Below are 15,449 nucleotides of genomic sequence, written 5' to 3'. Positions count from 1 at the left end.
AAACTATCCATTTTAGCAGGAATGCATATATGAATGCTCGATGAATGCAATGTTGACTGCCATGGAGGATCCTTGAAAAATGAGGATCTTTTTTAAGGATCCTCGCTGATCAAATAAATATAATTCTCTTGCTTTGACAGTGGAAAAGCAAATAATGATCAAAATGTCGAAATTATAATGATAGCCTTTATTTGTTAAATAATTGTTTATAATTTAGATATCTGTTTGGGGAAGTGTTAAGTTTACAAACAATAGCTCACAAAAAAAGCGAACCACGTCAACTGACAGAATTGGAAATGGAAAAAGTTATTCATATTGATTGTGGAGCATCGTTCATAATGGCACTTAGCGATGATAAAATGTATAGTTGGGGCCGAAATGAACGATATGTCTCGTTTTCTGTCTCGCATCTTTTTATCCTACATAGGTTTTTGTCTTTATAAGATGTAAAACAAAATAAATCAAAATATTAAAGAGAGAAAGAGGAAAGAAAAAAGTAACTATTTCAATGAATAAATATTATTAAACTAGATTCAACTCGGGTTCGACACGTCTGACCTCCTCCCACATACATTCCTATCTTCTCTGGAAATTTTTTTTGAAATTTCTTCTAAATGTCTCGTGAAATCTTTCCAAATTGTTAAGATTTAAAAATCATCGAAATTTCATACAAAGGAAATATGCGCGGTAAAAGTCGAATTAATATTTAACGTCTCTCTCACTAGTACAACTACAAATATCCGTGTCTGAAAATTAAAATCTTTGTAATCGCAATCGTAAAATTTTTAAAAACAACTTATTCATTTTAAATCAGTCAGAAAAAAAATTTCTTATATTTATAATAGATAATTTTGTTTATCGCGAGAAGGAAAAAAATTAAATTAATTATTCCTATTGTTTTATAAGTTAGCGAGAAATCTCACAATATTGCTTGCCATATTTATGGTACTTCTTTCTTCTCGGATTTCACGCGATACATCAAATATTTGTGCAACACTTTACCCAAAGTGCGACCGTATCTCACGTTTGCATACGCGATAAAAGAAATGCAAGTGGCGCAAAGTAACCCCTGCGTGTAAACCTCAGGGTCGTATATTCATGCGCGTAGCGTTTTTCCATTTTCCGTACGGTGCCAAAAAGTAAAGCAATTTATCGAAGTTTGCCTCTGTATTTACAGGGCGGAGAGTTTAAACGGATCTTATTTATCGCCACTCTAATCGTCAACCGAGCATCCCCTTGAGACAGTCTCCGCGTGGAGACTTTTACAAGATATCCCTCGTAATTTTAATAATCGCATAATACAAAATATCACATACGTGCGATGCAGCTTTTATAGATTGTATTAAGATTTCTTTGCAGAAAAAAAATAATTTAAAAATATAATAGTATAAAAATATCGCAAAATTGAAGTCTATCTCGTTTTAAAAAAAAGTTTAATCGATTATATCTGTGACAATCTCTTTGCGTGCATTAAACAAGCCAGACTGCACTAATACACATCAAAATTGGATTTTTTTAATACCATTGTTTTCGTCTGAAACGCATCAGGAAATCCGATCTCTCCTCGTAATTTAGATCCGAAGCTGAGAGGAGCGTGAAAGGAAAGTTGACGTGAATCGTACGTCGGACACACGTTACGTTTCCACCGGAGAGCAACGCGGCCCGTAAATCTCGTATACAGTCGTATTTCGCGTACATGTAACGCGTCCAAGTAAGTATGAGGACACCATGGTTGCCGCCTTCGATCGCGTTCACGATTTGGCGCAACTGGTGACCTCGTGCTTTACGTTTGCAACAGCTAAAATACGCGATGTAAAGATGTGACACGAGTTCAAACATTGTTGTCTTTCAATTCTTTCGATCAAGAAAATACAAAATATGGAAAAATTGAATCGATAAAATTCTTTATTAAATCCTTGATTTTAAAAAAATGTCAATTTACGATTAGATCCAGTTACGTTAATTAGCGTTAATTTTCCTGCGAGAAATTGAAAAGAATCAGTGAGACTTCATTTTACACATAACACATATTTCAAAAATCAGGACTCGAGTTTAAAATTTCTATTTATTGTATAATAATCTCTATAGGAGAGAAAGAAAAAAAATAAACACTAATAGAATATTTCTGCATTAAATATTTGAATATAAAATTTTAAATTAAAATTCTATTAGTGTTTATTTTTTTTCTTTCTCTCCTATAGAAATTATTATATTATACAATAAATAGAAATTTTAAACTCGAGTCCTGATTTTTGTGTGAAATATGTGTTATGTGTAAAATGAAGTCTCACTGATTCTTTTCAATTTCTCGCAGGAAAATTAACGCTAATTAACGTATCTGGATCTAATCGTAAATTTGCAAAATAGCTGTGACTATCTTTGAGCTTACGAATAAATAATAATGCGGTAATAAAACGTCCTGCATTTTACCGGATATTCCTTGTGAAACGTTGTAACAAACAACAAGCAGTTGCCACCGAGGCTCGAGTTAACTGCGTCCATAATAACTCGATAAATTACTTTGGTAACACAAGCGCGGCATCCATATTTTCGGCAATTACCCGTGCGTCCGCGAGGCCGGCGTGCGCTTCTACAGAAGCGACAGGCTTGCTTCCTTCGTTTTCTCTTGGCCGCCGCCACCGTCGACGAACGCACACGAGCATGGATATTTGTGCGGGTGTATAAACGACCACTGGCGACCGCGGGACAGAGTGGAGTCGGTCAGAATTCCACCGAGAATCTCGTAGACACGTTGTCTGCGCCGACCGATACACTTGGCGATACCCTCTAAAATAGTTCATTATGATGCGATTAATTATAATTCAATTTTCTCTCATCTTTTTCTTTTTAGAAATTAAATCTAAAAATGTCATAAAAAACAATCAGATTACGCGTTTGATTTTGATGTGGAATTTACAAATTTTCGAAATTGAAGGAAGACAAATGTTTAAAAAAAATAAGATTTTTATTTCATCTAAATAATTAAAAATTGCAAAGAAAGAGTTTCGCCACAAAACAATTAAGGTATTAAATAATCGATCGATAATTTCCGAAAAGTTTTCGAAGCATTTTAGAAAATATACATATCGTCTACAAAATTAAAATTTGTCAAGTATCGAGATACTGGTTGCATTTTATATAAGAGGCAACTCATTCATTTCGCGATCCTCGCGGAGGACTTCCATTCATGCAGAACACGTCTTCGCGCCGCGGGGGGAAGAATAATCGACGAGAGGAGGCAGACGAAAGAGAGGCCGACCGGCCGAGAAGGAGATGGAGGAGGAACACGGCGGCTATTCGCGGCACCGAAACAAGACTCGACCGTCCTCGAGAATTCGATGTTCCTCGGCGAGAAAAAGAGGCGTCGAAGAGCGAAAACGATCTATCATGTCGAGTTCGGCTCAGCACTACGCGATGATATGAATCTCGCTTGAACACAACCGTCAAGACTTTCAGAAATCGAGGATTAAACTGTAGAAAGCTAAATTGCTTAATGAAGTCTATAGTACATGGGGGCAGGTGTAAAAATTGTCTTTTAATTCATTTTTCTTTAAAATATTTTCCGCCCTAGCATGATATCTTCTTGTATGAGAGAATGATAGCATGTTTGTAATCTTTGAATAAACTATATCCTTTGAAATTATATCCTTCATTATTAAGATTATTCACATATTTGTAGATAATCGAGTTATACGAGTCCCATTTTAATTTTTCTCTTTCATGTCGCGATATTTTTGTCACGCGAAAACAATCATTCACTATTAATACAACAAATAAGAATATAAAAAATACACTTTCTATTTCAAAACATGTGTAAAAGCCCACCTTCGTGTAATCCAAAAGAAAATATCATCTTCGGGAAACAATTATCTGCAACAATTCCATAAATGACTCCTTCGATCGCATGTGTGAATCTCGATGACGCGGACCCCGCTATTTTTCATATAAATCCCACAGAGAAGCCACAGGGATGCTTTTTGTACAACTTAATACAACTATTCCCGACGCCGACAACGGATTTCTTGCCGTCGTGCAAGAAGTCTCCAATTTAAAATGTAAATTGCACCGGATATATTTGCTGTATCGCGCGACGCGCGCTGCGAAATGGCCGCGAAATTAAAACGTAATTTAATTCCCTCCATCTGTAGTCATCCTCTTGCTCTGCCTATAATCTGTCTCGCTCATTCCTGGTTCTCTCTCTTTCTTTCTTTCATCTCGCTCGCGGGCTCTTTACATTTTTACATTCTCGACCTCACTTCGCTCTCGAGAAGAGCATCTTCTCCTCCCTCCGTTCCTTCCCGGTGTAAGTGGATTTTGCGACGTGGATTATCGTTTCCGCAGCACGAAAGAACCACCTCTTGGTCTGCTATTCGAGAGATCGTGCTTTTCGAGCTTCTTGCTCTCGAGAAACGCGAGGAATCCGAACAGGCGCAAGAATCGTTCGCTTCGCTTGTTTGAAGGATCGTTTTGATAGCGTTAAAAGAGAGGAAGACAGAGGTAGAGGGAACATTACATGAACGGTATATTTGATTGGTTAAGTGTCTTTGAAACGCTTTCTAGCGATTTCCGGAATCCGGAAAAGGACGGCCTCGGATAAAAAATAATGCCGAGACGTAACAATATCAAACACATTTATATATCCTCTCTTCCTTGCTAAGAAAAAAAAGCTTTGCATTTTACGAAGCATCTACCGACAGTTTCATTCCGGTTGCAACGTGACGGAGCAGCTGACGCGGATACATCAAGAAGATTCACGATGCAATTAGTAGCAAAATACACAAAGGCGGAAACGCTGGCTGCAGGCGGAACACACCGGCAGCAGCGACCTGTTTTGTAATCTCGCATTATCCACTTTATCTCCTGGACTAAACCTCCCTCGTCTCTCTCTCTCGCTCTCTCCCTCTCTCTCTCTCTCTCTCTCTCTCGCCCACCCCCTCCCCCTCCCCCTCGCGCTCGTCCTCTTTTTCGAGAGTCCGCGGCATGAAGGAGCCGCAGAAGGGGAGGATTCCCCTTCATCCCCTTGTCTTTTTCGCTTGAAGCCCCGCGCTATCCGTGCACCGGCACGATGGCCGCAACGTGCACTCGCCGACGGCCATCACCATAGCGACCGCTTAATTGGAGAAGGAGATCCCCGTAATAAAATCGTCGAGTACCCCCGTGTCGCGGCGCGGAACAAATTCGCATAACTTCCCGCGAGGAAGAGTGCAACGAATGTCAGCGAGCCCACCCGCACGTCTCCCGGATCCGCGAAAATTGTTTCGTGCGGAGAGAGCGTCTCTTCTTGACATGATCGCGATGAGATCGATGTCTCGATCGTTTTATGCCTAATACTAGAGACTAGAGACAATTGAATCAAATGGAAAATTATTTATCTCGTATATTAATTAATTTGTTGACGAGTGTATTTTTATAAATCAGAAGGATCGACTGTAAATTTAAATACAAAAATTAATGTTATTCGTTGTTGAGGATATGCAAGATATGCAACATTGTGTATTAATATTTAATGAATTTTTTTATTGATCAAGTAAGAGAGAAAAAATATGTGCATCACTTTGAGTCGTTCTCGTCATTAAGATCTAATGTAAAAATCCGCAAAATGCACATTCATTTATTTTATGATTCATTTCACTTATATCATTCTTGTATTTAAAGCGCCGTATTCAACTATAAGTATCGTCATATCCTTTAATTTGCGAGCGAATAAGGGACGCAAGAAACGCCGTAAATTCTCGTAATCGCCCTTTATATGGACTTCGCGCGACATTCCGCAGAAATATCCGCCCGTATCGGTTTCCCCGGCCACAAGAGCCCCGTGACGCAAATAAACGCACCGTCCTAAACGCATGTCCTAAAATCCCGCATACGCGAACAATATCCCATAAGAGGAGGGGCACCTGACATCGCAAAAAATGCCGTAAAATCGCCATCGAGGTCGGTTTTAATGTCGCGGGAGGAATAGGAAGAGGGATGAGAGAGAGAAAGAAAGAAAGTGACGGGAAAGGGAGAAGCACGAGGGCCCAGCACCCGTGCGTGTAACTACGCACGAGTCGTATAAACGTGCCCCCGAGAACATAACTCATTGCGGTAAACGGGCGCCGCGACACGCCGCGTCAAATTAACGCCGCACCTCGAGAGGGTCTTATGCTGGTGGAGAGAAGCCGGCCGATATATGTGTACACTTAACCCACTCGCCATTCCCCGTCTTTATTTAAGTTAACGTCACATATGCGTACACCGAGGGAAGTTACGAAAGCTATTCTTAGCGAAATTTATTAATTCACGTTGTATAATATACGTACTAATTAGTTTTATTCGACTTTTAATATTTCAGTTTCGGGGAAGCGAGAGTATCGAACTTTTGAGATACCCTATATATGAGCGGTCGCCACGAAAGAACGATCGATATATCAGAGAGAAAGAGAGAGAGAGAGAGAGAGAGAGAGAGACAAGTATCGTCAGCACACTGTTAGCGGTTGGATAAAGCTTTCACAAGAATTCCAACGAAGGAAGCTCGTTATTCCGATTCTTCAATGCATAAATTAATTAATTGACCAATCTAACTTACTCTCTCGTAATTTAAAGTTTTTCAATTATTAAATACCGGCAAGTCCATTTATAGTATGATTGTCTATTTGCTTTCTTTGTTTTACGAAAAAAAAAACGATACATGTTCGATAAATGTAATACAATATTTTTTATCGTTTATATATATCATACAGTACACGGGAAAATTACATTTCTATTGCAAGAAATTTAATACATAAAAATTTTTCCAATAAAAATTTAAGAGAGAAAATAATTCACAGAGGATTTCTTCTCTCATTCGTTTACTCTATATGTATCAAATTATAAGCTTTATAAAAAATTTAGATTATTAAATTTCAATTTCTATCAATTTAGATTATTAAATTTCAATTTCAATTTCTATCAATTTCTTAAATATATATAGTTATGTAGAGCCTCTCTCTTTCTTTCTCTTTTTTCTCTCTCTTTTTCAAATAATTAATGTTCAAAAATCGATTTCCCGCGAGAAAACCGTATGCAGAAGAATATATAATGAGAATTATTTATTATAGGATTTATCACAGAAGCGACTATAGACGAGTGTCAATCTTTTTCATAAGCTCGTCGTGCATAGCTAAAGCTATCGTTTCTTCCGACGTGTTTGTTCTACGCGGGGTTGTCGGTGAAACGATCGATGTAATGAAGTGCCGAGTGTTGCGTTGGACGTAGGGAAACGCACGCGCGGCTGTAAAAGTATATTTTATTAACGCTCTTCGCAGCCGTTATAAAAGTGCTGCAATCGCGGAATTGTATTTTATAATTTCAAGAGAATCGTGAACGCGGGAGAAATGCAACCCCATTTCTTTCATCGGGGATCTAAAAAGAAATTAATCATCATATCTTTATACACCATATATTTATATAGCCATAGCTAATAAACGATCATAAAATCGAGAAGCTTCTTAATCGGAACATTGTTGTTGTGTAATCGCTTCCACGATCAGCGGCCTCAGTTTCAATTATCCTCATTCCATTGCCAATTACTCCCACTCGTGAACTCTTGTTAAGATTTTTCCACGAACGTATCATGAAGAATCGTTAAGCGCGCGACATTATTGTAATTTTGTTCTTAATTATATGTTTGTGTAGAATTTTCTTCTCGTAAGATTCACATATCTCTCTACTTTTCTTTTGCGATTTTTTAAAATTATTTTTCTTACAAAACGTATCTAAGAAGAATATAAAAAGTAAAAATTATAAACATTACTTTCTTTTTAAAAATTTCAAACACTTAATTTTTTCCTCTTATATAAAAAAATATACGTCTACATCATTTCGATCAATATAAATTGGAGACGATTGGATCATCAACGTTTCCGAGAATATACGAAGCGATGATACAGACGATTCTCGCCAAGTATGTGCCGTTTTACGCAATTTTGCTCAGACAGAAATTACCTGGCTTGCGCGGCACGTATTAATTAATAGGTAGCGTCGTAGGTCCTTTTTTCCTTTGATATAACGAAACGAGTCAATCGAAGATAACCGACTCTCCGACTCCGGAGCGAGAAAGAGGTGAGAAGGCAGGGGCGCCTTCGATCCCAAGCGAGATTTGGCGCTCGATCGCGCGCAATTTCTCCCGTGTCTGAAATTAATTAACCGCGATAATTAACGACGACGTTTCTGCGAACGTAACGCGCCGTATAAAACGCGAAATGGTTTCTATTTATCGCACGGTTGACGTTCCGCACGCATGCACACGCGCATGCACGTATTAGTGATGCGAGGGGGAAATGTTTCGCGCGCGATAATCCTAGATTTTACAGGGGAGCTGCAAATGCTTCTCGCAGACGGATCGAAATTTTGGGTATCGTGCAAGGACTGGCGATTATTTTCGTTTTTGATATATATATATATATATAAATATATATATATATTAACCGATATATATATTAATTTTAGCACTTTTCCAAGAGTCAATAATATTTAGCATATTCCGTGACTATAAATATGCCATTTATAAATATTAAAAATTATAAAGAATATGAAAATTATATATATTAGAAGAAAAAATTTTTTTTAACATGAATGAATTTACGCTTGTAAAGTATGTATTCATGCGCCTAAAACAGGTTTCATATGTGGCTCATAGATATTATAGATAAATAGATAAGTCAAGATTTTCCAAATATTTATAATTATAAATAAACTTGTTAACGTTAATATATGTTTAAAAAAAAAACTTATTTATATCCGATGCAAAATTTACGATATTAATCGATGTAGCATTCGTGTATCTCCGCTGGAAGATAAATCTTATTCGCGTATAAACAGGCTAAACTGGATTTAATATACCGGTATATATATTTTAGTATAAATGTTAAACATCTTCATACAAGCAGTGCGCAAGGAACATTGATTCGATTTCTATTTAACATCGATTAATTATCCGGGCGCGCAACTGAGTTTCCGGATTTACGCAATACATGGGCAATCTCGATGCCTCGCATTTGCAAACATGTTTGGAGGGAGCATGTTTATGGAACTTTCTTTGCAAACATACCGATTAGGGGAATATATGTAATCCCGTAGTATTTAATTAAATTTGGTTTAATTTAATCTAACTTAATTTAATCGAGCTAAAAATATTTTCCACGCGAATGTCTCCTCTCGTCCCTGCCAGGAGCGGAAAAATCGGCCGACGATTATCTACACGCGTGAAAGCGCAATATCGAAATGGAGCGAAGAAGGGGCGAGAGGAACGGTACGGTATGAAGGAGAAACGATTCCGGTGCGACAATCGCGGTCGAGTTGCGTTATACACGGATGTTCCACGCGCGGGACAATCTGCTCACGGATGATCGATCGCGCGCAATCCTGATCGACGCGACGTGAAGGATCGATCGATCGATCGATGGATTCGAAAGCGGCCTTTCATTTTTCGCCCGATCGCGATATTATCGTTTGCGACGGCCAATTTCTCGCATCTCGCATTCGACGGCTCGCCGCGTAATTAATTAATTATCCCGACGCGTTTTCTAATCGGAATAATCGACAATCGTCCCGCCGCTTCACTGCCTCCCCATTCCACCCGCGATTCCGCCAATTGTGGAAAACATTGCGTTAATTGTACAGAGAACGTTAGTTACGGTTCGCTGTGAGTCAATTATTCAATTAATACGAGTGGCGCATTGTTGTATACGAATCAAATATTTCGTGCTGACATTTATTCGTTTAAATCAGTATTGTGATTTCTCTCTTTCTATTTGTTCTTAAAAAATAGATTCTCATCGGTTATAAATTGATTTTGCAACGTTGACTTTTTGATATTATCAACACTAAATTTCTCGAAAAAATATCATGCCAATTAAAAATTATTTTTTTCTTGCGTCATTACTCATACATTATATTAATTTTTTTTAAATTTATGAAACAAGTTCAAAAATCAGGAAGCCTTGCCAAATACTCGTGGATGCTGCACTCCATTTTGAAAATTTTTAAAAAAATCAACGACACTCGGGCAACTAGTATCTCTCGTAACTGCATACGAAGAGCACCGTTAAAATCTCCAATACGGATTAAAATTCAGGGTTTTGTGTAAAAAAAAAAAAATCGAACGTCGAGCTCCCCGATAAGAGCGAAAATCGCACGGCTCTCGGGCCGCATTCGAGAGAGCGCCTTCCATTTCTCGCTCGCGCGCTCTCGGCTCCATAGCTCCCGAAAATAAACAAGGGTGTCCTCTCGCAATCACCGATCCAATTAAATCCGATTACATTTTTCGCCGCCGTGCGGCCCTCGCGCGAGAGAATCTCTCTCTGGTGGCGCGTTCCCTTATCGATTCGAAACGATTTTAGAGGGTGGTTTTACCCTCCGACGTTTTTGATTTCGGCTATGCGGCCTCCGCGATACGAGACTTCGGGAGCAACGCCTCGCCGCTTCGAATTAAGGGGACAAGCCCCGAAAGAGCGCGGTCTAACCCCGGGATCGTTCGGCAAGAGAGACGGGACAGGGAGAAGGGGAAGAAGGGGAGAGACACCGGAGGGGACGAATAAGTAGACAAGAAGGGACGCGGAATCGAGCGGGTCTTCTCGATGTTTATTTTTTTACTTCTCGAGAGACCAGAATACGCAACCCCACGACGGGTCCCCGATCCCATAGACTCAATAAATATGGCGTTGAATAACGGATACACCCGACGTTCCTAGAGAGTCTCATCGGTGACACAAGATTATTGTTGTAGCCCCTGAAATCTGCGACGATTCGGCAGGAGCATTGGAATGGCATTCGCATGGAATGAACAAGAAAAGAAAAAGCGCGAATTGATGTGCCTGCTTACGTCGCCAAGATGCAGATTTATAGGGATAAACGAAAAGAGAATGAGAGGGATTATATAACGGAATTTTACCAAATTTAAAGTTATAAAATTTCACTGGTATGCATTTTGCTTTGCGGCTAAGTTTTCTTTGAGCAAAATTGCCAATTTATTAAAGAATTCAATAAAAAAATATAATCACTCCGTGTATCGTTAAAATAGAAATAGAAAACCAAGATTGTTGCAAGTTTCGAAGCATTGTTATAAATTAACGAAAAAAAAGGCAACAATTAATATCTGACACATAAGTGTATTAAATAAAATACATGTCTGTTTTATGCAAATTTCGCTTATATGTTGAAAAATTTTAATTATTTAATTACCGCGCACGTGAGAGCTTATAAAATCAAAAATATAATACTGATTGTGAGATATCGCGAGACAAAAATTACGCTTTTTGCGGGATAAAATGAAGCTTAATGAAAATTGAGCAAAATTTTCTATCGGTAAAAAAAAATAATTAGTAACCATTAAATTTACACTGCGATCATAAAGTGATAGATAACGTTTTAATATGCATTGTAACTCCCTTTCCCCTGTCGCTACGGAAAGTAATACGTTGCCCGGAAGTTACAAAGGATTAGCCAGCTTCAAAGCTAGCTGCATCCACGTCCATTTAATTTTGCATTCGTAAACAGCGTCCAGATGTTTAGCTCGCTACAGCATCGCATATGGCGACTCCCCATCAGCTAGTATCATCGATCTAACTCCGTATCGAAATATCCTTGATATTAAAAACGAATGCATCGAATTTTATATTTGAAAAAAGTATCTTATTTGATGGAACTTTTTTATCTGATACGTATAAAATATTTTACATATTATTAAGTGCGTCCTAATTTTTATAATAATAATGTTACGATCGATTCATTCATGAAATATGACAAGAGAAATTATCGATAATATTCTATCAATTATATTCGTTCGCGAGAGCTTGCGTACATATACATGCGCAAATTGAATCTGCTTTACAATATATCAACTATATCTCAAACCTACGTAACTCTACTCATAAGCGCTCCGAAAACGCATTCTCTTCAACGCACAAACCTACGCTAAGCCACGAAATGAAATTGCAGTTGTACGTCTTGCAATTTGAACAAGCGTCGGCATTTGAACATGTTTAAATATAATTGAGGCTTATTACGCGACGCGAAATCAATCGATGCATTTTAACAAGGTAATTTATGAATATAAAGTGAAAACATTTCATTGTCAATTAATCACAAGTATAGTGGCATTCATATTGTCAAATTTTAGTTCGAAGCTATTTTAACTATCTGTCAAAATATCTAATGTCGAAAAATAAATCAAATTGTTTAATTCATCTTTCGATCGAAATATTGCACGATTTTTCACCGAGCGTTTGATTTTTCAATTGTTCGATTTAGTTAAATTAAAGTACATAAAAAATATTAAAAGAGAATATTATCGCAAATTTATATTCGTATAAAATTATTGATTATTAAAGTGATTAAAACGTATAATTAGAATGTATTGAATTGGATATTTAAAAAAATAAAAGAAAAGTATAGTAATGTATTTCTCGAGCCAGGTGTTTTGCCACACGTAGATTAGATTCTAAATATACGCAAGTCTCTCTCTCTAGACTCGCATTATTTTTACGTAACTCCATTATCGCAACATGAATGAAACCCGTATGCAAAAACGACAGGCGCGTAAACCATTATTACTATCATTATCGAGATCGCGTTCCACCAACCTTTGCACTCGTTGGCGTCTCTGGCGGTGGCCCTGGCCCACGGCCGGTCGAAGTGGAAGGGCCGACATCGCTCGCAGTCCCTGCCAGCGGTGTTGTGCCTGCACTCGCAGACGACCTCGCCGTCCTTGCCGGGGATGCAGCGCGCCGCGTGGCCGTTGCACTTGCACCTGCCGCCCACGGCGAAGTCCGAGACCGCGTAATGGTGGGCCATGGTGGCGGTGGCCGGGCCTAGACCGGCCGGTACTATCATCACCACGCCGTTGCTGGCCGGCGTCGGCGTCGTGGACGTGGAGACGGTGATCGGGACGAAGCCCATGTCCCGCACCGCGGAGTCGATCGCGTCGTTGGACTGCATCTCCTGGGGCGCGAGCACCTGGTGCACCGACGGCAACGCCGTGACCAGGGGATCGTGCTGCGCGTGAAGGAGAATCGCGTTCTTCTGGCTCTTGAGGCGCTCCTCCCGCTCCCTCTTGGTCAGCTCCTCGACGCCGATCGCCGCGATGTGATGTTCCTCGGCGCCATTGTGCGACGTCATCTGATCCGGCTGCTGCGGCATGTGCAGTCGGTTGAACACCACGCGGATATCGGTGGCGGTAACCCAGTCCTGCAGCACCGGCGAGTTGTCAAAGTCGGCGGCGGACGGTCGGCCCTCCAGGGTGCTGAAGGCGATTCTGCCGACCGGGCCGAGGCCGTCTCCCCCGGTGTAACGATGACTATCGGTGCATCGCGCCTCCTGCTCGTTGGACTTGGTGATGGTGGCGCGATTCGGTCTGCCGTAGACCCGCCGGCACTGCGACGAGTAGAACTGGAACGGCTGCCAGGTCTTGCCGTAATCCATGGACTTGTAGATCGCGATCGAGTCCGGCTTGGCGGCGCGCGGGCAGAACTGCAGACTGACGTACGTCAACTCGTACTTCTTGCCGAGCGAGAGGGTGAGGGTGACGTTGTCGGGCGGTGCCGAGAAGCTTTGCGAGCTGACGAGCGGCTCGCTGCGCCAGCAGGTGACGTTGTTGGGATTGTTGAGATCGGTCAGGTAACTGGCGGGGAAGCGCCGTCGAGGTGTGCTGTCGTCGCACACGTGGCAGTGGCCGATGCCGGCGGTGCCGCCGGGCTCGTCATTCACGTCGCAGTAGCGGGTGGGCCCGCCGGTGCCGCACGTGGACGACGCTTCCACGGTCGCCCCGAAGGCCGCGTTCACGAAGTCGGGAATGCAGCGTCGCGGCCGGTCCTCGTCGTAGCACGGGTCGCTGGGGCTCTGCTGGCTGGAGAACATCTTGGGGTAGATCTCGCCGCGGGCCTGCTGCGCCGGCAGCAGCAGCAGGAACTGGCCGAACAGGATCGTCGCGAGGACGGTCCGGAAGGAACGCGGACCTCGTTGCTTCTCCGTCATGTTTCCGCACCGATGGCGAACGTTCTTCGGGGGGAGTTACGGGGACGCTACGGTGACCGCGAGAACGAGAGGAGGTTCTCGCCTCTCTCGCTTGACTTTTCCCTCCGAGGTAGAGGGACTGAAACGCGATCGGTCTTAGGCCACGCTCCGCGTCATGTTGAAATCGGATCACGTTTAATTTCTGTTGTCCGTCTCTTTCTCCCTCTCTCGCTTTCTCTCTCTCTGTCTCGCTCAATTCTCTCACTCACTCACAGCGATTCACATTATATCGATACCGGTCGAGATTATTCCTACGATGGTCGCGATGAATTTTGTTATTATACCTTCACGAAAAAATAAAACGCACTGTTCCACGCACTGAAACCAGATTACCGTTCGGGGGAAGGCTCGTTTGGTTCACCGCTCCGAAGAGTTCCTCTCGCTCGAGGAAACTTGGATCTCCGGAGACGCGTTTCGTCCGGATCGTTGCGATCGACGGACGAGCTCGGTGGCGCGAAAAGCGAGGGGGAGAGAATCGAAACCGACGATAAAACAATCCCAATCTCGACAGCGGCTCGCCGCTAACTGAAACGCCGTCCTCGCACGATGCGCATCCGAACTGCCGCGAGTCCCTCTCCGGTCGCGGGCCCTCCCCACCCCGCCGCGACCGAGGCGATGCGTGCACCCTCCCTCCCTCTTCATCCCCTTCACTCGCTTTTCTCTCTCATCTCCGTTCGGCCAACGACTTGGTCGCACTCGCTCCCGTGCTCACGTGGGCCAATCGGACGGCACGCTCGCGGCCCCCACACGCGAGATGGTCCACGGATTCAAAGCGCCGGAGGGATGCTGCGTGCGCTACCATGGACCAGAATCGGTCAACTGACCCCGAGGATGCTTTTCTCGAATCAGAGAGAAAGGATGGGACGCATTACGTGTGGCTTTTCTTATTTTCTTTTCTATTTCGGCGATTTTAAACCTGTTAACCTGTTGGCTCTCTCTCTCTCTTTCTCTCTCTCCCTCTCGTTTGATTTTGAGATTTTGTTGCTTTTCGATCGCACGTGCTTCCAATTCAGTACGGATGACAGATTGTAAAATAATATTCTGTATAATATTCGAATTATTTATATATTAAATATCATAGAGAAATATACTTTCCACGAGAAACATTCGAAAGAGATGTCGAAGAAATGTACTTATATTCTATTCTTTTCTCCAAGATTTTAGTACGTTGTGGCAAAAGCGGAAAGTTTCTTACGTAATCGCACTTGAAAGAAATGCTTTCGAAAAAAACATGTCAGTAATAGTGAAAAAATATATACATTTTTCTTTAATCTTATCAAAAATGACCTGAAAATTCACATCCGATTAGATTTTATATTATTTGTCCTTTGAAATAACGTTGTACGATAATTTTCTGTCACAAGGCAGGGATTTACATACATGAATATATTATACGATATGCAATATTATGTAACATC

General features: G+C 41.3%; 1 protein-coding gene across 1 annotated transcript in view; it reads right to left on the bottom strand.

Moving 5' to 3' along the window:
- Positions 1–14,571, bottom strand: part of LOC105249785 (netrin-1) — a 175,717-nt gene extending 161,146 nt beyond the window's left edge. Inside the window, exon 1 of the mRNA XM_011255518.3 lies at positions 12,603–14,571. Coding sequence (XP_011253820.2) covers positions 12,603–13,992 — 1,390 coding nt within the window. The 5' untranslated portion in view covers positions 13,993–14,571. The remainder of the gene's footprint in view (positions 1–12,602) is intronic.
- Between the last annotated feature and the right edge of the window lie 878 nt (positions 14,572–15,449).

The sequence above is a fragment of the Camponotus floridanus genome, unplaced genomic scaffold (assembly GCF_003227725.1).
Source record: "Camponotus floridanus strain SB8 unplaced genomic scaffold, Cflo_v7.5 scaffold25, whole genome shotgun sequence".
Lineage (NCBI taxonomy): Eukaryota > Metazoa > Arthropoda > Insecta > Hymenoptera > Formicidae > Camponotus > Camponotus floridanus.
The sequence above is the reverse complement of the archived record's forward strand: the minus strand, read 5'-3'. Positions and strand labels throughout refer to the sequence as shown.